The 24,581-nt window shown below is 54.9% G+C and overlaps 1 protein-coding gene across 2 annotated transcripts in view; it reads left to right on the top strand.

Moving 5' to 3' along the window:
• The window catches only part of ARID1B (AT-rich interaction domain 1B), a 349,992-nt gene extending 334,775 nt beyond the window's left edge, over positions 1 to 15,217 (top strand). For both annotated transcript variants that reach the window (XM_081139612.1, XM_081139613.1), the window contains 5 exons: positions 2,530 to 2,680; positions 5,742 to 5,838; positions 7,106 to 7,865; positions 9,422 to 9,552; positions 12,212 to 15,217. In XM_081139612.1, coding sequence (XP_080995738.1) covers positions 2,530 to 2,680; positions 5,742 to 5,838; positions 7,106 to 7,865; positions 9,422 to 9,552; positions 12,212 to 13,888 — 2,816 coding nt within the window. In that variant the 3' untranslated portion in view covers positions 13,889 to 15,217. The remainder of the gene's footprint in view (positions 1 to 2,529; positions 2,681 to 5,741; positions 5,839 to 7,105; positions 7,866 to 9,421; positions 9,553 to 12,211) is intronic.
• Positions 15,218 to 24,581: the final 9,364 nt, after the last annotated feature.

The raw sequence follows: 24,581 nt of genomic DNA on the forward strand, positions 1-24,581 counted from the left end.
CTGTTGGTTGTATCCCATTTCTAGACTGAAAATCTGACAATAATGACATGGAAAAATAATTAGTACTCTTTGGATTCTGGCTTCAAGCTATTGTGAACCGCCCAGTGTTCTACCTGCACGCTGTGCTGGATGGTGCGAGTGTGTTTCCTTTGTTCCTGTGCCCACAGGTTCTCTCATTGCGGAGGATGGGGGGTGGCTGGATTACCTTGCCAGGCACTGGGTAGCTGTAGAACTCGTTTCATCAACCCTGTAAGTGATACCGCTGCTCAGGAGGAAGTTCCGTCTCACATTGCCCTGTACTCAGCTCCCTCGCTCCTTTATGATACTGGTGTATTTAGTACCAAATTAAAGCAGGTAAACAGAAAGCCCCCGGGAGACAGACTCTCTCACAGCCCTCTCCTTGTTGCAGTCAATTCTGCATTCCTCAGTTCACCTTATGCTGTCAGTGAGCTTGGTGGCACTCTGACTTTTTTATTTTATGACCAACATCAATGGAAATGCCGCTCTTTGTCCTTGTTGCCCCATGGAGAGGAGGGACAGTGGGAAAAGAGCCCAGTGTGGGAACTCCAGGCTCCTCATAGCCTTGGCCCCGCTTCTCCGCCTGCTGTGGTGGGAGAGGTGGTTCTCTGCTCCATGTGGTGTCAGCGAGGACCCTGGGGCAGCTGCCCTCATTGGAGGACGTCCTGGGAGTGTGGCCGGTGCTGTTTGCTGGCGCCTCCATCGAGCTTCTTAGGCACCGCGTGGCACTGGGTGGGTCTCAGGAAGGGGCGCTCCAGGACAAGCACCTGCGAGCCTCTGATGCCTCACATTTGCCGGTGGCCCATTGGTCACAGCTGGTCAAAGCCCAGGCTCGGTGTGGGAGGGGACTTCACCTGCTGTGACTACCTGGAAATGTGCTTCTGTAGGGAGGTGCCAAAGTACAGCCTAATATAGCAGGTACTGGCTAAAGTCACACCAATTTCATACTCTTGACATGAGACTGTGAGAGTGCATGGGCTTCACTCATACTAAGAACAATTATTGTCAGTCCATTTAGTATTTGCCCATCAGATTGGGAGGGGAAAGGCCTTGTTATTGTTTTAACTTGGATTTCTTTTATTATTAGGCTAAGCATCTTTTCATATATTTATCAGCCATTTATTTTTCTTCTGTGAATATCCATTTATGTGTTTGCCCATTTTTTAATTTGTGTTTTTTCTTACTGAGTTTTAAGAACTCTTTGGTATATTGGGGAGTTAAGCTATTTACCTTTAATTATCCCACTTAATGTCTGTCTGTCTCTGTTTTTACATCTACAAAATGGAAAATAACATCAAAACTGGTTCTACGGAGGGTTGCCGAAATCGAGTAGTATTGAAAGGCATTGGAAAGCAGATGCCGCCCCCCGGTATTGGCTCGTTTGCACCTGTCTGCCAGCCTAACAGATTTTCAGCTCACAAAATTTTAATCAGTTTTTTGCCCCATGTAAAATGAAAGTAACCTTCCTAGGATGAAGGAGGTAGTAGTGTTACATATCAATTATGATCTGCTTTAAAATGTGTAATCTGCCTACAGGCTAGTTTCTGGGCTTGACCCAGTTTCCTTCGGGCTCTGAGCTGAGGCTCATTTGCATATTTGACGTAACTGCCCCTCTACCCCGATAGAAATAGAGGGTCTCCCCCATCCTTGAACGGGTCTTGGAGAGTCGGCGGGTGGGAGTTACGTCGAGGTTTTCACTTTCCCCCACCAGGGAAGGGAGCTAACGCATCTCTTCTCACTCTGTGCGGTGTGTCACCAGCCTCGTTTTATAGACAAGGGAATAAACTCGGACGTGCGCTAACTTACCAAGGACTGGGACTGCGTTCATTTTCAATATTACTGCAAAACAAATCACCACAAACTTAGCAGCTTAAAACAGCATAAGTTTATGATCTCAGTTCGTTTGGTTCTCAGCTCAGAGGCTCGCACAGCAAACGTATCGGGGGTCAGCCAAGATGAGGCCTCCTCTGAGCCTCGGGCTCCTCTTCTGAGCTCATTCGGGTTGTTGGCAGCACTTGTTCCTGGCGGCTGTGGAATGAGGTGTCTTGTTGGCTGTCCCGTGGGGTCTTAGCAGCGCCCCGGGGGCTGCCGCCCGTCTAACGCTCAGGCCTCTCCCCGCAAGGCGGGTGCTTCTTCAAGCCAGCAGGAGGGCACCCCCGACTTGGTCCGTCTCTGACCTTTGGACGCGATTTAAAGGGCACACCGGGACAGTGCTTAACTCTCAGCTGACGAGTGACCGTAGTTACCTCTGTGAGAGCCCTTTGCCATGCGAGGGAACAGTCACGGGAGCCGCATCCCATCAGACTGAGGGCTGCTGCCCACGTGTGGGCCGCGTACATGGCGTGGGAGGACCTGCGGCCCATCTCAGGGCGCACCCCACCTTACGCCCCCATTCGCCTTGTCGTCGGTCGTATTAAGGATAAGCTACATCTGCCGCTACCCGGAACAGGTGCCTGGGGAGGGGAGCCTGGCTTTGACGCTGACTGTGGTCTGTTCTTCCCAACGCCGCAGTGCCTGGGGGCAGCGAGCCCTTCCTGTCCCAGGGGCCGATGCCCGCGAGCAGCATGCAGGACATGTACAACCAGAGCCCGTCCGGAGCCATGTCCAGCCTGGGCCTGGGGCAGCGGCAGCAGTTCCCCTACGGAGCCGCCTACGAGCGGAGGTGAGTGTCTGCGGGGAGCGGGGCCGTTTGTAGGAAAACTGAGCTTCCTCCCTGCGCACCCTCCCGAGCCCACGGCAGCAACCCACGGCAGCAACCCACGGCAGCAACCCACGGCAGCAACCCACGGCAGCAACCCACGGCAGCAACCCACGGCAGCAAGTTCCCGCTGGAGGCCGTGGCACTGTGACGGCCAGAGGCTGCCGCTCGTGGCTCCCGTAACAGCCAGGAGGGCGTCTTCGCCCGGCCCCAGGAGCCACGCTCATCTGTGTTTGTCATAAGCAGACGCCCTCAAGCGGGAACTAGACAAGCGCTGGCGCTGGGCTGCCATGGCGGGTCTTCCCCCTACACCGGGCTGCTCCCCGTAACACCGTCCCAGGGAACGGCTCCCGTAGCAGTGGCTGTCCCAGGGAACGGCTCCCCTTAGCAGGGGCTGTCCCAGGGAACGGCTCCCCGTAACGGGCTGTCCCAGGGAACGGCTCCCCTTAGCAGGGGCTGTCCCAGGGAACGGCTCCCCTTAGCAGTGGCTGTCCCAGGGAACGGCTCCCCTTAGCAGTGGCTGTCCCAGGGAACGGCTCCCCTTAGCAGGGGCTGTCCCAGGGAACGGCTCCCCTTAGCAGGGGCTGTCCCAGGGAACGGCTCCCGTAGCAGTGGCTGTCCCAGGGAACGGCTCCCCTAACAGTGGCTGTCCCAGGGAACGGCTCCCGTAGCAGTGGCTGTCCCAGGGAACGGCTCCCCTTAGCAGGGGCTGTCCCAGGGAACGGCTCCCGTAGCAGTGGCTGTCCCAGGGAACGGCTCCCGTAGCAGTGGCTGTCCCAGGGAACGGCTCCCCTTAGCAGTGGCTGTCCCAGGGAACGGCTCCCCTAACAGTGGCTGTCCCAGGGAACGGCTCCCCTTAGCAGTGGCTGTCCCAGGGAACGGCTCCCCTAACAGTGGCTGTCCCAGGGAACGGCTCCCCTTAGCAGGGGCTGTCCCAGGGAACGGCTCCCGTAGCAGGGGCTGTCCCACAGAACAGTGCTTTCATCACCACTCCGAGACTGACCCCTCCAGTGTCCCCATGTGGCTTGTCTTGGGATCTTCCAAGAGTTCCTGGGTGTCGCATGGCCGCCCCTCCGGCCTGCGTTTCCTCCTGGAGGAGAGGTCTGCAGTGGGGGCCACACTGGGCTTGGCAGACTCAGGGTGTCATGAGTTCTTGGGAGTCTTCCAGACCTTTTCTTTAGATGTTCCCACTCTCCCCTGTGACATTTTAACAGGGAACACTTTCTCTAGATATCCCCAAGGAAAGTCACGGCAGCTCCTCCTGAGGACGCATCTGAGAGTAGAATGAAGTTACACTGCGGTTCTTACCCGATTTATGTTTAATAAGAAAGAGGGAAAGTCACTGCTGTGTCTCTGGGGGAACAGAAAGCCGCCTCCTAGTCTAGCGCTTCGGGGGGACTTTGGGGAAGGCCTGTACTGTGGCCCAGCTTAGTGCTGTCACCAGAGCCCCTTCTCTCGGTCAGTAGGTCCTTCACCTCCCTGGGGGAGGAGTGCTAAGAGAAGCTTTAATGTAATGTTGGAGAGTCACAGAAAACCAGCGGGCACGACCAGCTCTCCTCCAGCGGTAGCCACACTGGCGCGCAGGGTGGGGAGGCTTTCCTTCCGAACCGGGGTCCAGGCAGCGTCCCCATCAGCCCACGTGTGGGTCGCAGGGAACGCTGGGCGGTGAGCAGGTATCCCTGGTTCAATGCGAGGGGAAGGTGTGCGCCTGGTTCGTGAGATGTCACAGCCGCCGCGTGGTCAGTGTCTGATACTTTCCGAAAGTTACTTGAAAATCCAGACTCTCAATTCTTTCCCTGGTGAGGTGTGGAGAGTGTTCATTTATAATGCCTGCGTTAATCAGTTAACCACTGTGTGATGTTTCGTGGACTGAGTCGAGGGTCTTGCTTAGATTTGGTTTGTTTTTGAGGGTCCAGGCTCAGCTGGGGGGGGGGCTGATGAGATCTAAAGAACAGTTGTCCTGGGACATAAATTCTTAAAGGAACTGCTGAAGCAAATGTACTACTTCTCTGTTTCTTCTAGAGTGCTTTCTAGAACGCTGTGTGGCCACGGTTTAGGGGTGGTTTTGTCTCTGCTGCACAGAGAGGGGCTTCGCTCACTGCTAAGGTTTCTCTTCTGAAACTCAGCTTGAATTTGATCATTGTCAGTTGTTTTTCCTCCTAACGTAAGCTTCCTGCTAGATACCAGTGTTGTTAGCAAACACTCCCCTGTCTGTTTTACACATGATCCTTCATTATTCCTACCCATTGACCGATTCAGGAATATATTCAGTTTAAGCATTCTCTCTCTTACAGGACCGGTATACTAACTAAACCAGTTTATTCTTTAAAATTTCAAATCTATTGGGTTTTTTGAACATGCTATTTTTATGGTACTTATAATTTCTCAGCATAATAGCTGAAAAAAATGTCTTGCTCATTCCCATTTTGAGATTTAACAGGAATGCCTTTAAATCATTCCTGCTATTCGTTTCTGTAGCCTTTTAGGATTACAGGACTTTGAAGGGGTGAGTACTAACATCCATACAAGTATTAGCTAACTCAGGATCACGCAGATTAATTTTGAAGTATACCTTTAAAAACTGAGCATTTCTTAATTGTAATGAGATGGAAGGGTTAGACTGTTTTCCACTGTTGCATGTCCCTGCCCTGGTCCTCCCAGAAACACTGCTTGCATTGTTGGAGTCTGGCGTTCCTTGTTTTCATTAATACCCACATCACAGTCCTGTGGGACTCCCGGGTGCGTCGGTGGATGGGTGGGGCCTCTGCTCAAGGGCAGAGGGTGCCTGCCCCGCCAGCCGGGACTCCTCACACCTGCTGACCGGAGATTGGCAGCGGTCCCCAAATGGGTGTTCCCACCCCTGCTGCCGAAAGTTCGGGTCTGCAGCTGCTCGGACGGCCTCTGCCGGGAGGTGTGTGAGTGAGGGAAAGACGAGCTGGCGAGGAGTTTCAGGAAATGGGCTGTTGGCTTCTCTGCTGACCTGAGGCCCTTGGTAAGTGAAGCTGTCTTTGGATGCCCCCTCCAGGCATGAACCCTACGGGCAGCAGTACCCAGGCCAAGGCCCGCCCTCGGGACAGCCGCCCTACGGAGGACACCAGCCCGGCCTGTACCCGCAGCAGCCGGTGAGTGGCGGGCGGGCGGGGCCTTTGCTTTCGGCCGAGCCTCGAGCCTGGGTCACTCGGAGGAGTCTGGCACGTACAGCAGAAGTGACCGGCGGTCCCTGAACAGTCACGGTGTGCTTGTGCTGGAAAATGGTCTCAGGATTTTGAAGTTGGCAAATTAAAAATAGCTCTTGATATATGGCATCTGGAAACAAGAATAACATGGTGTAAAAAGCAAGGACATTCACCCTTGTAAACGGTAACACGCCCAACTCAAGTATATTTTCAGCATGTCTGCGGTGCGTCCTGTCATATCAGACACTTAAGACCCGAAAGTTGTCAGTGTGATTTAGAGGACATAGGAAAAACAGCTTAAAATATTATCTACTAAGGGAAAGTCAGCTGGCTTTTTAGGAATCAGACAGTAACGGCTCTGTGTTGATGGTCAGCTGCTGCAGCCGGAGGCCCGGCGGTGAGGCCCAGCTCCCTCGGGCCGGACGCGGGGAGCTCGGCCAGGCTGCGCTGCAGCCCCAGGACGGCTATTTCTAAACAACTTCAGGGTCTAAACCTCCTGTACGATAGAGGGAGGTTTAAAGTTAGTGTTTCAGTTCCCTGGCGCTTGTATATACAGTGAGTTGTATTATTAACCCAGCCAGTCATAAACAGTTTTCAGGCGCAGTGAAGCAACACCAATTCCCAGGTCGGCGCGCACGCCCTCCTCCCACCAGGAGGCCCACCTGGATCGGGCGCCGGTCCCCATGGCGACCCCAGGAGGGGAGCTCCGGGGCTGCACCCAGCCTGTCCTCAGGCCGGGACCGCTGGGCTCTTGTGGGAGAGTCTGACCCGGGCAGGCTGGAGGCTGGGGCGCGGGCCGCGGAGTGTCCGCGGTCGGGGCAGCACGGTCCCGTCTGGGGAGCCAGGGCCTTGCGGAGCTTTCTGTAGTTAGGCGAAGGGATCTGCAGCCCGGGAGCCTCTGGTGGCCCCGGAGCACTCCGTCCGCTCCCACGCGCCGGGTCACCTTAGCGTCGCCGCGAGGCCCTGTTCCCACGGCCTGCGTGGCAGGCCCGAACCGCACCCAGTATCCCAGCCCTGGAAATGCCGGGACGGGCTCTCCTGCCCGCGACAGGGTCCGGCGCGTGGAAGTGAACTCGGGCAGCCCCGCCTGGGCGCGTGGGGCCCTGCGGAGGGCACAGAGCGGGAGTCCCGGGCGCGGTGACCGTGGCCGGCGGTGGCCCCGCGCCCGCGGCCGTCCTGGGGAGCGCGTCATGCGACCTGTCTCTGATTTCAGAACTACAAGCGGCACATGGACGGCATGTACGGGCCCCCGGCGAAGCGCCACGAGGGCGACGTGTACAACATGCAGTACGGCGGCCAGCAGCCCGACGTGTACAACCAGTACGGCGGCGCGTACGCGGGCGCGGAGCGCAGGCTGCAGGGCCAGTTCCCCTACGCCTACGGCCGCGAGCGCGCGCAGGGCCAGGCGCCCCTGCCGCAGATGATGGGCGCGCCCCTGCCCGCGGCCGGCGAGGGCCCGCAGCAGGGCCTGTGGGCGGCCCGCAACGAGATGCCTTACCCCTACCAGGGCCGCCCCGGCCCCGGCGGCCCCGCGCCCGCGCCGCCCTACCCGGGCCTGAGCCGCGCCGACGACCTGATGGTGCCCGACCAGCGGCTCAACCACGAGAGCCAGTGGCCTTCGCACGCCGGCCAGCGCCAGCCTTACCTGTCCCCCTCGGCCCCCATGCAGCCCATCACGCGCCCGCCCCAGTCCTCCTACCAGACGCCGCCGTCGCTGCCAAACCACATCTCCCGAGCGCCCAGCCCCGCGTCCTTCCCGCGCGCCCTCGAGAGCCGCATGTCGCCCAGCAAGTCGCCCTTCCTGCCCTCCATGAAGATGCAGAAGGTCATGCCCGCCGTCCCCACGCCGCAGGCCGCGGGGCCGCCCCCCCAGCCGCCCCCGATCAGGCGGGAGATCACCTTCCCCCCCGGCTCCGTGGAGGCGTCGCAGCCCGTCTTGAAGCAGAGGCGGAAGATTACCTCGAAGGACATCGGTGAGGCCCGGGCGAGGGCGGGCGGGGCCGCGGGCCCCGGGCTGCGGGCGCTGAGAGCCAGGGCTCCGGGCGGGGACCGGGGCGCCCCGGGCTGGGGCGGGACTGCGCTCCGCCGGGGAGTGGCCGCCCCGGCGCTGACCCCGCGAGCCGCGAGGCGAGGGAAGGCCGCCCGGCCTCGGCAGCAGCCCGCGGGTGGGCCTCCGCGGGAGACAGGGAGCCTCCCTCCGCGGGGCACTAGGTAGACGTGGGTGTGCCGAGGCCTGTCGAGTGGACGTGACCCGGCCCAGGAGTGACTTCAGTGACAAACGGAGCTCTGCGTCCCGTCGGGGACGCTCCCAACACCAGTGAGATATCTGGACTCGGAGCGCACAGTTTTCTGCATTATTTTTCAAGTACTTTTAGTATAGCAAAGGGAATTAAATATCTTAATTATATTAAAATTTTCTTTTAAAAAATCTCAGTCACTTGATATGAAATAATTTGCAGTGATTAGAAAAATATTAAAGATGTCTTCAGTCATTGGACATTACTGAGCTAGAAATAGAAAGGGGGGGAAAAGTAAGGAATTTTATAGAGAGGGGGTACTGGAGATGAGCGAGAGATACAAACACTGCGCACCATTTTATATATGGAAATATATGTAAAAATATGCACATGTATTTGTGTGTTTATATGTGTGTACATATGTTTAAATAACTATATATAAAATTTCTTAGTACACATTACACCAGTATTTGTCTGTAGCCTAGGGAAATTTAAGTTCCTCATTTTAAAAAGGAAGTTTGCTTTTCTATGGTAAAAGTATTATGTGCCTATCTTAGAAAAATTGAAAAGTAGATGAAATTGATATAAAGGTGGAAACCACCCCCATCCCTTCCCAAGGTGAGGCCGCTGTTGGCACCTGGTCTTGGCTGTTGCCACGGTGAGTTCTGAGTGCGCAGGTTCCGGAATCAGCTCCCCCTAAAATTCAGACAGATGTTGGGCCTCTTTTCCTAGCCCCAGCCATGGCAAACCCTGCCCATGTTTTATCTGATCACCTGAGCCCTCAAAGGGCTGGTATTGTCAACAGCATGTCTGAGGGTCAGCTCAGAAATAGAGGACGGCAGGGAAAACCCGGACTTTGTACCTGAGAGGTGCTGTTTGGGAATTAAGTTTGGCTTATAGTCTTTGTATTTGCCAGCCTTCCAAATTCGCCACACTGAGACATCTGTGAGTGGAGCAGGCAGAAGCATTGTTTGGTTTGACTCGGTTATTGAAGCTCTGATGCATCAGGCTCTCTTAGGGGTAAAAGAAAAAAGTGGAGATGTGCTGACCCACTGCCACCTGGAGAAGCACGTGAGCTCCTGTTTAACTAGCAAAGCAGAGACCTTGACGGTCACCGTTTCTTACTGAGCTATCGCCTCTTCTCAGATCTGGAAGTGACCGTGCTTAACAACCCCTCAGAACATTTACTTGAAACCAGTCCTCACACTCCACGTCTTTTCTCTTACTCTGTTACTTTCTGTTCACATGCATGGAGTTAATATTAACTACATCCTGTTCCTTCCCGTTGCCAGTTACTCCCGAGGCATGGCGCGTGATGATGTCCCTGAAGTCAGGTCTCTTGGCTGAAAGTACTTGGGCTTTGGACACTATTAATATTCTCCTGTATGATGACAGCACTGTTGCTACGTTCAATCTCTCCCAGGTAAGGCAGCGCCAACCGAGCCGAGGGCAGAATCAGAGTAAGAAAATTAAGTCTCGTTAATGCTTGAACTAATGTTAGCCCGCGGCATCTAACACTTTCTATCACCAGTATCAATCATTATATGGTTGTCTGAGAATGTAGTCTGGCATAACAGTTCATTTCAGTGTTTACATAAGTTTATACATACCTGTGTCTCATAAGAAAACCATAACCATGTACATGGGTGTGTGTATAGAATAGATGGTAGTAGTAAAATTAAGTTGCTGTTTAAAATGAATATTAGCCGTCCAATGGAATTAACTCAGATCTCACATAAAGTTATGTGTGTAGTCGGTGCTGGAAATGCAGCAGGTTGCAGTGGAGATAATTACTCTTCTTTCCAAGAGGACCTCACACCTTTCTCTTAACTAAAAAAATAAAATGTAATATTAAAGAGAAATTTTATATTTACAAGATACAGTTGACCCCTGAGCAACGCAGGGGTTAGGGTACCCCCACGTAGTCGAAAATCCGCATATAACTGACTCCCCAGACACATAAATTGTTCCTTGGTTTCCATGGGGGATGGGTTCCAGTACCTCCCCCATGAATATCAAAATCTGTGGATGCTCAAGTCCCCTGAATAAGAACAGTGCATATGGTCAGACCTCCCCATCCACAAATCGAAAATTGCACAGGTATTTGTTGAAAAAAAGTGGACCCTCTCAGTTCAAACCCATGTTGTTCAAGGTCAACTGTATATGCAAGTAGAGAATACAGTTTAATGAATCCCTATGTCCCCTTCATTCAGCTGAAATAGTCATGAACTCATGGCCACACTTATTTCTCAGTGTGCTCCCTCCCATCTCCACCTCTCTCCAGGTTACTGGAAGCCGTCATTTAAAAGCCTAGTGCTCTGAATGAGCTTACAACCCTCCTGCATTCAGTGCTGGGTTTAGAGTAGCTTCCAGCATAGCAGCTGGAGAGCAAGGGGGAGCTGAGGGTTGGGAGAAATGCCCAAGGGTCAGCTGGCTATAGACTTTTAAAGAATCGTCAGAGACAAACATGAGAAGAGGTTATTTTCCCTTGTGTGTGAACAGCTCTCTGCTTTGGATGAAAAAAGCCCAAACATCTAATTCCTCCCCTCTATTGAAATAGGACCACAATCTCCCACTTTCTTTTCTCTCATTTAAGTCCTCATTATAGCCCCGAAAGGCAGTTTTTCAGTTGAGAGGAAGTGTATTAATAAGGTCATAAACATTACATGAAGTCCATTTCAACTGAAAGTATTAAAAAACCTGTGTGTCCTGTGCTGGAATAGTCAGCTCCATCCTGGGGGACGTGGACTGCTGTTGATCCCCATTTTCAGGCAAGTCCCCTCTAGCAGCTTCCCTTTCCCTCGCCCAGAAAGAGAGCCAGGTGCAGCGTGTGGGGTGGGGCACACCCAAGCCTGCACTTGTACCCTAAAGGCGGTACTTTCTGGTTGCTCCTGGGGTTCCCTTCATGTGATGAGGTCGAACTGGGGAACCTGACAGCGGGCCAGGAAGGTGGTTGCTTTCTGTTCATCCTCACTAAGGAATCCTTTCTTACCTACTGAGCCTCTGTCGTCCCTTAACTGCGGATGGGACATTGAGGGAGGGGAGCTGAGCAGGTGCTAACCAGGGGGTGTGTCTAAAGGAAACATGTGCCTAAAGGAAACAAAACTGGTCCTGTCCTGGATGTCGTCAGCTAGAGCTGTGAATAGCTGAAAGGTAAAATTGCATTCTAGGAAACATTCGAATCCATTTATCAGGGACTCGATTTGTTTTTAATTTTCTGTTTATGAGCTACTATAATTGCTGAAATTATCTTCCTGCAAAGATATATGGAGAAAGTAAATCAGAGTGACCTGTGGTACCTGAGACAGAAATAACTCTACAGTTTGATAATAATAACCGTAAAAACCCAGGCGAGCAGAGTCTCAGACAAATAATAGAAAAGAACAGACTCACTTCCCATTTTCTAGTGGATACGTTATGTCTAAGTCAGAAAAAAAGGACAGCAAAGCCCTCTAATCCTAGCAAAATGAAAGTCACCAGTAACTTGTCATGTTGATAGTGCAGGAAATTAGAAACACGGTAAACACTGGTTTAGTACTAAAAATTCAGGAAGCTAGTTCTAACTGGGAAGTGGCTTCCCTTCCGTGGCCTAGTCCTAGCTGGTAAGTGGCTTCCCTTCCGTGGCCTAGTTCTAACTGGGAAGTGGCTTCCCTTCCATGGCCTAGTCCTAGCTGGTAAGTGGCTTCCCTTCCGTGGCCTAGTCCTAGCTGGTAAGTGGCTTCCCTTCCGTGGCCTAGTCCTAGCTGGTAAGTGGCTTCCCTTCCGTGGCCTAGTAAGTGGCATCCCTTCCATGGCCTAGTCCTAGCTGGTAAGTGGCTTCCCTTCCGTGGCCTAGTCCTAGCTGGTAAGTGGCTTCCCTTCCGTGGCCTAGTCCTAGCTGGTAAGTGGCTTCCCTTCCGTGGCCTAGTAAGTGGCATCCCTTCCATGGCCTAGTCCTAGCTGGTAAGTGGCTTCCCTTCCGTGGCCTACCCCTAGCTGGTAAGTGGCTTCCCTTCCGTGGCCCCCGGGGAGCGCCCCAGGCCCCGCTGCTGCCCGCCGCCGGCCGGCGCTCTGACCGCACCTGTTCTCTTCTCTCCATCCAGCTGTCGGGGTTCCTCGAACTGTTAGTCGAGTACTTTAGGAAATGCCTGATTGACATTTTTGGAATTCTCACGGAGTACGAGGTGGGCGACCCGGGCCAGAAGGCCCTGGATCAGAGCGCCGTGCGCAGGGACGGCCAGGCCTGGGCCGAGGAGCCGGCGCAGGAGGAGGAGGCGGCCGAGTGCTCGGGCGACGAGGCGGAGGAGGACGCGGAGGACACGCCCGGGGCGGGGCCCGGGGCCGAGGCGCCCCCGAAGGAGCAGCCCCGGCAGGCCAGCAAGTTCGACAGGCTGCCCATCAAGATCGTCAGGAAGAACAACCTGTTCGTCGTGGACCGGTCGGACCGGCTGGGCCGCGTGCAGGAGTTCAGCAGCGGGCTCCTGCACTGGCAGCTGGGCGGCGGCGACACCACCGAGCACATCCAGACGCACTTCGAGAGCAAGATGGAGATCCCGCCGCGCCGCCGGCCGCCGCCGCCCGGGCCCGCGGGGCGCACGAGGGAGCCGGACGGCGCGGGCGAGCCGGAGGAGCCGCCCGAGAGGAGCATCATCGCCACCATCGACGACGTGCTGTCGGCGCGGCCGGGGGCGCTGCCCGACGACGCGGCCGCCGGGGCGCCCGCCGAGGGCGGCAAGTTCCCGTTCGGCATCCGCCAGGCGCAGGGCCGGCGCCACATCCGGCTGCTGGAGGACGAGCCGCGCAGCCGCGACGAGGCGCCGCTGTGCACCGTGGCGCACTGGCAGGACGCCCTGGCGCGCCGCTGCATCTGCGTCTCCAACATCGTGCGCAGCCTGTCCTTCGTGCCCGGCAACGACGCCGAGATGTCCAAGCACCCGGGCCTGGTGCTGATCCTGGGGAAGCTGATCCTGCTCCACCACGAGCACCCCGAGCGGAAGCGGGCGCCGCAGACCTACGAGAAGGAGGACGGCGAGGACAAGGGGGTGGCCTGCAGCAAGGACGAGTGGTGGTGGGACTGCCTCGAGGTCCTGCGGGACAACACGCTCGTCACGCTGGCCAACATCTCCGGGCAGCTGGACTTGTCCGCCTACACGGAAAGCATCTGCCTGCCCATCCTGGACGGGCTGCTGCACTGGATGGTGTGCCCGTCGGCCGAGGCGCAGGACCCCTTCCCCACGGTGGGCCCCAACTCCGTGCTGTCGCCGCAGAGGCTCGTGCTGGAGACGCTCTGCAAGCTCAGCATCCAGGACAGCAACGTGGACCTCATCCTGGCCACGCCGCCCTTCAGCCGGCAGGAGAAGTTCTACGCCACGCTGGTCAGGTACGTGGGGGACCGCAAGAACCCGGTCTGCCGAGAGATGTCCATGGCGCTCTTGTCGAACCTTGCCCAAGGGGACACGCTGGCGGCGCGGGCGATAGCGGTGCAGAAGGGCAGCATCGGGAACTTGATCAGCTTCCTGGAGGACGGGGTCACGATGGCGCAGTACCAGCAGAGCCAGCACAACCTCATGCACATGCAGCCGCCGCCGCTCGAGCCGCCCAGCGTGGACATGATGTGCCGGGCGGCCAAGGCGCTGCTGGCCATGGCGCGGGTGGACGAGAACCGCTCCGAGTTCCTCCTGCACGAGGGCCGGCTGCTGGACATCTCCATCTCGGCCGTGCTGAACTCGCTGGTGGCCTCCGTCGTCTGTGACGTTCTGTTTCAGATCGGGCAGTTATGACCCCCGTGAGCCGGCGGCGCGGGCGGCCCGGCTGTGCGCTGCTCCCGTGGGAGAAGGGAAGAAGATCTCGGCTCCTCTGCCCCACTCACTATTTACCAATTGGGAATTAAAGAAATAATTAATTCGAACAGTTATGAAATTAGTATTTGCTGTCTGTGTGTATAAGTACATCTGTTTGGGGTTTTTTTTATTTTGTTTTTGTTTTTTTAACCAAAGTTACTGTCCAGTGCATTCAAAGGTCACTTTTTGTTTTTCACAGATTTTCTTTTTAATGTTCTTTCTTTTCCATGTTGTATTGCATTTTGGGGGAAGCAAATTGACTTTACAGAAAAAAGTTGTGGCAAAAAGATGCTAAGATGGGAAAATTTCACCCCACTGAGGCAAAAAGGTGAGAAATGGTCACTATCCAGGCGAGTTCTCCTTCAGGCGATGAAGCACCTGTATCCCGTGGCCCAAGCTCTGTGCAATAGGAACTGCTGGAGGTGGAGGTGCAGGGGCTCAAGGAGGTTGGTCAGGAGTCCGACCGAAGAGACACCGGCTTCTCCACAGGAAGGTGCGTTAGGCCCGAGCGAAACTAACCTGTTCCCTTAAGGCTGGAGCTGCGCGCCTGACAACCGTCGAGGGAAGCTGCTTCCTCGCCACGACCGTCGCGTCTGCTGTCTGTCCCTGGCCGCCGGACAGTCCTTCACAATTCCTTTCGTCATTTTTTAAATCGTTTTTTTACTGCCTATGGGCCGTGATGTATATAGAAGTTGTACATTAAACATACCCTCGTTTTTTCTTTCCTTTTTTCTTTTTTTTTTTTTTTTTTTTTTTTTTTTTAGTACAAAGTTTTTCGTTTCTTTTTCATGATGTGGTAACTACAAAGTGATGGTAGATTTTAAATAATTTTTATTTTTATTTTATATATTTTTTCATTAGGGCCATATCTCCAAAAAAAAAAAAAGAAAAAATACAAAAAACAAAAACAAAAAAAAAGAGGGTAATGTACAAGTTTCTGTATGTTCAAGCCGTGCTCCGTTTCGGGAGAGCAGCTGATCACCATTTGCTTCATGAATCAAGGTTGCCTATGGATTGATCTAGAAAATGGTCACAGTACAGACAAAAAGAGAAAATACAACTCAAAGGAAGAAATACAACTTCAAAGGTTTTTCAGTGACAAGAATCCACATTTGTATTTCAAGATAATGTAGTTTAACAAAGAAAAAAATCTTGATGTAAATTCCTCCTTTTCCTCTGGCTTAATGAATATCATTTATTCAGTATAAAATCTTTATATGTTCCACATGTTAAGAATAAATGTACATTAAATCTTGTTAAGCACTGTGATGGGTGTTCTTGAATACTGTTCTAGTTTCCTTAAACTGGTTTCATAGTAACCGAGTTATTGACAAGATAGAGGGAAATACAGCCGTGTACTAACCAAGTCCCTCCTGACGAAACCGTGAGGTCGGGAGGGACCTTTAGGGGTTACCTGCTTTAGAGTGGGGAGCAACAGTTTGACTTTCTCAGATTACTTAGCTAATTAGCCTTTGTCTGAAGCAATCAACTCCAGCAGCATTGGGGTGTGAGAGTTTCCAGTGTACGTGGGAGGTGGCTGCTGGCCCGGGAGGTGAGGCCTCGAGAGCTCACTGGCCTGCGTGTGAGACTCTGCCTTTTACTAACCCGTCTTAATTTCCATCAGAGTTCGATCTATCCGTGTTCCTTCTGTGTGCCTCAGAGTTATTTTGCATTGAGTTACTCCACCCTGTATAATATTTATATTGTGCAATGTTAAAAAGAATATGTTATATTGTATGTGGTGTACATAGTGCAAAGTGATTATTTCTATTTCAGGGCATATTAATATTCTCATACTCCTTCTGACCTGGTGCACAGTAGCTTTTGAATACTAGTCATTTCTGATTTAAACTTCTCTTCCTGGGTCATCGACTGTTACTGCGTCACAGTCACTCTCTTTGAAACTGCTGCAGAATTAAGCTGTTAGCGGACACCCTCCTGATTCTACCTCCTCACACCGCCCTGCTCTTCACATCACCGCACACTCAAAACTCCAAGTCCTCCGCCGGCCCGCGATCCAGGCGCACATTTCTCACGGTCACACATGGAAGAGTTAGACAAGAGCACGTGGTCATAATCAGAGTGAGACGTGACTCGTGTGTCACAAGGAAAAATTTTCTGCAAGCAGTCTCATCCATCAGCGCCCACATTACCTAGTCTTCTTACATAGCAATCAGCCAAATGTATGTTGAATTAAAAACCCATTTATAATTCTACTTGAAATACATCTGCTTGCTAAGAACAGATTTTAGAGCTCCAAGCTTCAAATACGGAGATTTGTAAGAGGGAATTCAGTATTATGAGAATTGCTCTCTTACAGAGTATGAATAAAAGGTGTGTAAAAACTTCGAAGTTATCTAATATCCCAGTTCATTTACTTGTCAATCGAAAGAGTAAAATCATTACGAAAGACTGTTGTTGTCATGGTGAGTTGTACTCGAGACCTAGAGTCTGACCATTGAGCAGCACGTGTGTGCGCACTGACGTGACCGTGACCTCTAGCGTAATCCAGGAAGACTTTAGCATCCTTCCTACATTCCCGCCCCGACTCAAGACGACAGAAGCCCGTGAAGAACTCACAGCCCGCCTGAGATCATCCTGCCTACAAACTGAGTTACTGCTTTGTCCTAAAAATTAGTTGTTTCTTTCCTATGAGGCTTTTCAGAAATTTACAGGATGCCCATACTTTAAATGTGTACAAAAAAGATAAAAATAAAGGTGCAAAGAAAGTTTAGTATTTTGGAATGGTGCTATGAAGTTGAATCTGTTGGCATTGGAGTGGATTTTCTTAAATGTCACATGGAGCTATTACTGGGCGGCATGTTCTCAGAAATAACTATTAAGATGTTTTGTTTGAGGTCGAGAATGATACCGAATCAGTTTTTATTGGTGAATGTGACCTATTCAAAAACTAGCTAAGCTGTTTTTTAAGTTATAATAGAGATGGTTTTCCAAAGGGGTGTGAGCAGCTCGGTGATACAGTGTAAGCTTCTATGGACAGAAGGTGGCCTCTGCCCGCAAATCCACCCATTTAAAAATGGAAATCTCATTTCCTGTCAAACCCCACGTACCAGTTCCCGCATCTGTTCACCTTAAAGGAAACAGAAAGTGCGACAAAGGAGCCCGACAGCCCATTTCCTCTCGCTGAGTTTTGTTTCTCTTTGTCTGGAGAGCTGGGGCCCTGCTGCCTGGCCACCCCTGCCCTGCCCTCTCCCGTCCCCCCGGCAGCACCCTGAGACCCTCAGAGTCAGGCCAGCTTTTAAAAACGGCCACTAATATGTTTGGTGGGAGCCTGCAACCTGCCGGCATGGCCCGTTGTTTCTAATTCAGAGATGGATTGAGCACACACTATGTGCCAAGCTGTGTTCTAGGTGCTGAGGAATCATTAATGGACAGAGAGGCCCTGTTTTAATTACGTTCTAGTCTTTCATGTCAATTATAGAAATAAACTAATCTTCCCAATACAGTGTTTACATGCTGAGAACTTAGTACGTTTTGTTGACTAAGAAATAAGGTGAACCCGGGTGTGGGGAGAAGAGCTGGGCCTGAAAACGAAGGGCACCTCGTGAAGCCCCACTGTGGCCTGACGCCGAGCTCACCTGTGTGCTCTACAGACGTGCTGGATGAGCGGCCTCGGGGTCCCGTCCATCCTACAAGGTGGGTTCTGAGGCTTCTGGGTCCCTTCCTGCTCATCTGCAGATGAGGGGCTGTGCCTTCTGACGTGGAGGGAAAGGCAGGCAGAACTGGGGACCCGTGATCCCAGGTTACATGGATAAGCCCTTGGAAATTCAGGAATTGCCTGAAATTCAAGGCCTCTTTTGTCCTTAAGTCCCACAAACCATAACGTGCCCAGGCCCAGCTCTGGTCACGGAGCTCAGTGCTCTGTCCACTGATTTCCAGTCCTGCTTTTTGGTGGTGACCCATGTCAGGCAGTCCTCTCAGATGCCAGTCCATTTAGCAGGTTAACTCGCTTTGGGATTTAATACAGGAAACTCCAAGGGGGAGTTAGGGGAAGACCATCAACTGCATCCCAAACTTACGAGACTGATTTTTTTCCATCCTGAATTTGGTTTTAGGGACTTGAAGTTGTACCCCAGCCTTTTCCAAAGTATATCCTAAGAAACAGAAGAGATCTCAAAAAGAAACTGCCCTACATGTTCTCAAAAAGAAGCTGCCTTACATGTTCTCCCGGCCGCCTGTAGTCCATATTGCCTCGTTGAAGACTGAGAAATCCTGGAGAGAAGGAGCCTGTGTTTTCCAGGCATGTAACTGGGGAACCCTTTTGTTTATAAATCCTAAAAGCGTACTGCAGGCTTCGAAATGCCCGCACCAGCCGCAGGTCATGGCTGATTCCTGAACACCCGTGTTCCCTGCGTATGTATCCCAGTGTATTCTTACTCCTTAGACTGGAATAGAGACGTTCTCACTGAAGGAGTTCTGGAATCTTCTGTCGATGCCCCCATAGCCTTCAGCAAGGTACTTAAATTCTTTGAACCTCAGTTTCCTCACCTGTAATATGGGGGCAACACCTACCTTAGGGTTGGTAAGGATTAAATGAGGCCATTGTATAAAGGTCTTGTAACCTCAGTGACCCCTGTACATTAATCCTAAGCACACACGCGCACATACACTCTTCCTTTGCTGTGGACCCTAAAATGCATTTCATGTCATTTTTAAATCTGGCCTAAGAATATCTAACCATTTTCATAACCAGTCACACATCTCTTGTGGCTTTCTGTTGGCTTGTTTTCTGTTAAAAGCCATGAAGGCCTAGTCTGTGGGTTGCCTGTGCTCAGTGCTGGGGGTGACTGCAGTTCCTCTGTTGGATGTCAGGTTTGGATGCTGGGCATCCACAGGGGGTAGAAGAGTCACCTTTAATTTTGCAAGCCTGGGGGGGGCATATCTGGAATATAGTCATGTAGTAAACTTGCCCTGTCCTGTCCTTCCAAGGAAAAAAAGTGGCCAGAGACATATTTCAGGGGTCAAATGTGGCAGGTGGCTGATCAGTGTTGCATCGGATTTTCGTTTTCATCTGATGGCACAGCAGGGCACTTCCCCAGAGAAAAGGGACTTTGGTCTCCACCCTTGGCTGGAGGCCGCATTCCTGTGGGCCGTGCAGGTGGCCTTGGGTGCTCACTTCCGTGGAAGCTTAAGATCAGGTAAGTGATAAAACCTGGGCTTTCATTTCTGCATGAACTTGGTATTTAGCTCGCCCAGAATCTGTATGTTCTACAAACTAGGTTTTTCCCAAGGCTTCAGGAACCCGGACTTGGATTCAGCCTTTTGAAGATACTCGTGTTCCAAGGAAGCCGTCCCGGCAGCACCGGCAGCATTTACACGCTGCTTCCAGGTAAGTGGCGATGACGTTTGTGGTGTTTTGCACTCGATATCGGCATGGCCTTCAGGCCTGTGTTTTCTTAGGGTTTCATGGGCGCTTCCCTGGCTTGGGGGTTCTCAGGATATCTTCCCTAATGAGCGACCCCTTTGGTGGCCCTGCTCGATGACATTTAGGGTTTTACTTTTTTTCTTTTCTATTTCATTTTTCAGTCACCCATTGTGACTCTAAAGACACCTGAGGAATGAGAAGTGACCGGGGTCATATGGGGAGGACACCAGTTGCTTATGTTTGGATCATAGCTTTTAAAATGATGGTCTAATACAAGAAGTTACTTCCTCCCGTGGGGAGGGAAAATGGCACATCTACACATTTCAGATGAACACACCTCTAGCGTGATGATAAAATGTCCCCCTAAGCACAGCGTGTTTTGCTGGTTCAGTGTCTTTTTCACGAAATGGTGTGAGCATGTGGCCAGCGCTTGTCTTGGCCACAGGATGTGAAGGAAGAAGACTCCTGGTGGCGAGGAGCTGCGGGGCCCAGTGGTTTGAGATGAGCTTCAGTCCCAGAGGGGAGGCTCCTCAGCCCGCGCTCCACGGGCAGCCCCCCTCCCCACACTTAACATTCAATGTCTGCCCGGCTGCGGAGCTGATGGGGATGCATCTGGGGAAAAGTCAGGTTTTGCTAATCCGTGGAATTTCATTTTGGTGGCCTTGTTTCCAAAAGTTAAATATGATATTAGTTTGGTCTTAGTTTGGTCTTAGAGTGCGCTGGCATCTCCCCCCACCCCCACCGCCCCCAGACAAGTAGCCCACATTCACTCCCCAGCCCTCCTTCCCTCCAGGACTGAGAGCTCCTGACACTCCCACCCCAGCAAGGGCCCCAGGGTGGGCATGACCCATCCCTGCACCTGCCACAGGGGAGCAAGGCCCAGCAGGGTGCTGTCTCAGACCTCACTCAGACCCCCAGGTGAGCAGAGTTCTTGGTGTTCTCCCACAGCCCAGTCGAACGAGCCGGATTTGCCTCCATGCCTGTGTCATTCCCTTCAGCATTATAATATATGGGCAAAGCCTGCACCCTCCATCTAACATAAAATAGGCGTGTACCAAACCACAGCACCCTCTTCAATCCAAAAACATGCTGAGCCATCACATGCCTAACGGGGGCCTCGCACATCAGTGTGATGCCAGCTTACAGGGAGCAATCTGGGAAGGCTTCCTGTAAGAAACTTCCTGAGTTGTAACGGAGCTAAGAAGACATTCTTTCCCAGGCAGGGAGCTTATCATATGGGAAAGAGCTAACACATCCCTGGGTGTTCTGGGATCTAAAATGAATCCAAAATTGTTCAATTACAGGTTTTTAAGTGGTCCGGGGAGAAGTGGGGTGGGTGCCAAAAGTGAGACTGTAAAGGTAAGTGAGCAAGGACAAGACCAACCACAAGAGCCTGGCATCCCTTCTAAGAATGTTGGCCTTTGGGGACTACGGGAAGGTTCAAACTTGGGAACAGTGTGACCAGCTCCCTGGTTTAGAAAGACTGCGGGACAGTGTGGATGGGCCTGGGGAGTATTATGCTAAGTGAAATAAGCCAGGCAGAGAAAGCATCACATGATCTCACTCATGTGGAATCTAATTAACAAAATAAACTGATGAACAAAATAGACCCAGAGACATGGAAGCAGGAACAGACCGAGGGGTCTCCGAGGGGAGGGTGTTGGGGGTGCTGGGGATGGAGAGAGAGGAACTGGGGAACTTACATGCGTACCCCATGGACACAGACAATAGTATGGGGAAGGCCTGGAGGGGGGGCACATGTGGGGTGCAGGGGATCAATGGGGGGAGAAAAGAGGGGAAGGTCTAATATTTTCAACAATAAAAATTTTAAAAAGTAAAAAAGACATGGGCGTCCAAGGAATGAAACTGGACGTTGAAAGCTGCGGGGTTTGCAGTGGTCACGCGCACAGGGCTGGGGCTAAGGGATTAGCAGCCTTAGGAAGGCGCAGATCCGAGGGTATTAGGAGGCGGGATCCAGTGACGGGGCGGGCGTGGGGCAGGAAAGGGACGTCGGGTCCTGCCAGGGGTCACTCCGACTGGAACGGCCAGTGGTTGGGCAGGCAAATCTGGGGGCCCAGCTACAAGCCTCGGGTGGCAGCCTGCTCAGCAGGACAGTGGCCCAAGACGTCCAGGACCCGCGGGCATGCTAGGCTGGCAAAGGACAGTGAGGGCGCTGCCGGACCCGGGCAAGGAGCTGTCCCAACCGGGCAGGTGCGCCCGCGGTCAGCGGGGCCGGGAGCGAGGCCGGGCGCCGGGAGGGGAGGAGCAGCGCCCCCTAGAGCCGTCGGGGGGGGAGTGCAGCCCCCTAGAGCCTTGGGGGGGGAGAGCAGCCCCCTGGAGCCGTGGGGGGGGGAGCGCAGTGCCCTGGAGCCGTGGGGGGAGCTCAGCCCCCTAGAGCCTTGGGGGGGGAGAGCAGCCCCCTGGAGCCGTGGGGGGAGCGCAGCCCCCTGGAGCCGTGGGGGGAGCTCAGCCCCCTAGAGCCGTGGGGGGAGAGCAGCCCCCTGGAGCCGTGGGGGGGGGAACGCAGCGCCCTGGAGCCGTGGGGGGAGCGCAGCCCCCTAGAGCCTTGGGGGGAGCTCAGCCCCCTAGAGCCTTGGGGGGGAGAGCAGCCCCCTGGAGCCGTGGGGGGAGCTCAGCCCCCTAGAGCCGTGGGGGGAGCGCAGCCCCCTAGAGCCTTGGGGGGGGAGAGCAGCCCCCTGGAGCCGTGGGGGGAGCGCAGCGCCCTGGAGCCGTGGGGGGAGCGCAGCCCCCCCCTAGAGCCTTGGGGGGAGCTCAGCCCCCTAGAGCCTTGGGGGGGGAGAGCAGCCCCCTAGAGCCGTGGGGGGAGCGCAGCGCCCTGGAGCCGTGGGGGGAGCGCAGCGCCCTGGGGCCGTGGGGGGAGCGCAGCCCCCTAGAGCCTTGGGGGGGGAGAGCAGCCCCCTAGAGCCGTGGGGGGAGCGCAGCGCCCTGGGGCCGTGGGGGGAGCGCAGCGCCCTGGAGCCGTGGGGGGAGAGCAGCCCCCTAGAGCCGTGGGGGGAGCGCAGCCCCGGTCCCGCGGGGTTAGCGCTGGGCCCGTCCGACTCCGCGCGCAGACCTAAGACGATGTATTTGTGTTGATTTTAAGCCACCGAGTTTGTGGGCTCTTGTTCCAGCCGCTCTTCAGTGCCGTGGGAACGCCCCGGGGGCTGGGGTAGGACCCGGGTGTCACCTGCAGGGACGGGGCCGCGTGGGCCCCTGGGGGCGGGGCTCAGAGCGGGGGGGGGGGGGGTGCGGAGCGAAGACGGGGAGCCGGGCCAGGGCGGCCTCGGGGACGCGGCCGGGTGTCCGGCAGGCAGCCCGGGGCCGCAGCGGAACCCGGTGGGGTCAGGGAGGCAGGGCCGGGTGGCGGGAGGACCCCGGTGGCTCGCAGGGCTGCGGCCCGGAGGTGGGCGGCGGGGGCGCCTGGAGCCGCCGGGCCGACCCCCCAGCCCTCCCGCGGACCCGGGGGCGCCCGTCCTGCGCCCGCTCGGCGCCACCGTCCAGTGTCCCACGAGGTCGCGCCGGGGCCGTGGGGGCTCGTCCTGTGCCGTCGAGGGGACCCCTGGGTAACCGGCTCCGAGCCCCGGTGCTCCGTGGGGAGGGCGGGGTGCTCCTGGGTGGGGTTCAGGGCTGCAGGGAGGCGTAGAAGGGGGGGCAACGGGAAAAGCGGGGTTCCCTGATAAGGGGAGGAAGCAAGTTGTTTGGGTAGACGGGGGGCGGGGGGGGGGGGGCTGGGGTCCCAGAGAACAGAAGGACTCCCATGGTGACAGCGAGGGAAGATGTCGCCTGAAGGACGCTGGGGACGCGGGTGTGGGAGTGTCCTGCAGGGGTGACGGTGTTGTCCCTCACCAAGTGAAGCGGACCTTCTGGGAGTCCAGAGCCCGTGGCCAGCCTGTCATCTGTGTCCCTGGCCTTGTGGCCTCTTCCCCCGGGAAGGAACCTGTCCCCACAGCGTCACCTTCCAGCCTCAGCCCGGAGCCAGGACCTGGGACCCTGGATGTGCAGTGCGCCTCCGGGAGCAGGTGGTCAGCGCCATGAGCAGCCTCCGCAGTGCCGGGAGAGAGGCCGCAGCCTGAGGACATGGACAGAGAGGGATGCGGAGGCCGAGGTGGCTGGGACCGGCTGGGATGGGGTGGCACAGGCGGCAGTTCCAGGGAGGACTTGGTGACCCGTGGCAAAGCCCTTCCTGCCAGGCTCCCTGGGACGGGGCCCATGGCTGAGGGGACAGTGGCGCTGCAGGTCGGGCAGCCCCGGGGACCGGCGGCCTGTGGTCCCTGGGCCTGGAGCCCCGCACTCTTCCTCGGCTGGCTACTCAAGGCCCAGGCCAGTGTCCATGCAGACCGGGAGCTGCCGCAGCCTGCAGAGCCCCTGGGATTGGCGGGCCCTAATCACAGCCGCTCAAGGCCTTGCATCCCTGCTCAGAGCACCCCCTGCAGGGGAGCAGCGCCTGGAGGGGCGGGGGCTCCTGTGGGGGAGCTTGGCTGAAGTCAGGAGGGGGGGAAAGGGGTCCTTCCTGGAGTGGGGTGTCAAGACTCCTGCATCCCCCCCTTTACAGAACAGGGTCTGATAAAATCCTACATCTGAAATCAAAGCAAAACGGAACCTGCTTTAGAGGCAGGGAAGCGTGCTCAGAGGACAGGCAAAGCCCGGCAGGGAGGACATATGGCGTTTGTCAATCAAACGCAGAGCAACCTTCAAAAAGCCATTAGGAGGCAGCCCCACGCTGGCTCCTGTTGTGCTGGCGGATGGTTGGCTCCGTCCACGGGCCCCACAGACGCTCTGCTTCTGGGACTAATTAGCCTTCCGGAGGGCAATCAAGGGCCCGCTGCGGGGACTTTCTCAGGGACTGAGCTGGTAGATGATTCAGATGGACGCCACTGGAAACGGGCAAGAGCCAGGTAAGCAGGGCTCCCTCCTGGGGACTGGCCACGCTGCTTCCTCCGCCTGCAGGATGGCAGCTCTGGGGCCCTCAGCAGCCCTGTCCTTGAGCCCAGGAGTGTCACCACCACCTCTCCCAGGCGGATCGCTTCCCCCACCCAGGTCCTCTCTCTGGCAACACTCCCTTCCAGCGCTCAGCTGAATTCTTCAACGTTGTCCAATCTTGCACTTATGTCTCCAGAGCCTCATGTGGCAAGAACTGGGCCCGCTGTGCTCCCTGCAGGGTCTTCGGAGCCTGGACGGGCACCTGGCACAGAGCATGTTCAGTTAACGTGGCAGGTGCGTGCGTCTCGTTGCAGCCGGACTATCCTG

The sequence above is a fragment of the Miniopterus schreibersii genome, assembly GCF_964146895.1.
Source record: "Miniopterus schreibersii genome assembly, chromosome: 6".
Lineage (NCBI taxonomy): Eukaryota > Metazoa > Chordata > Mammalia > Chiroptera > Miniopteridae > Miniopterus > Miniopterus schreibersii.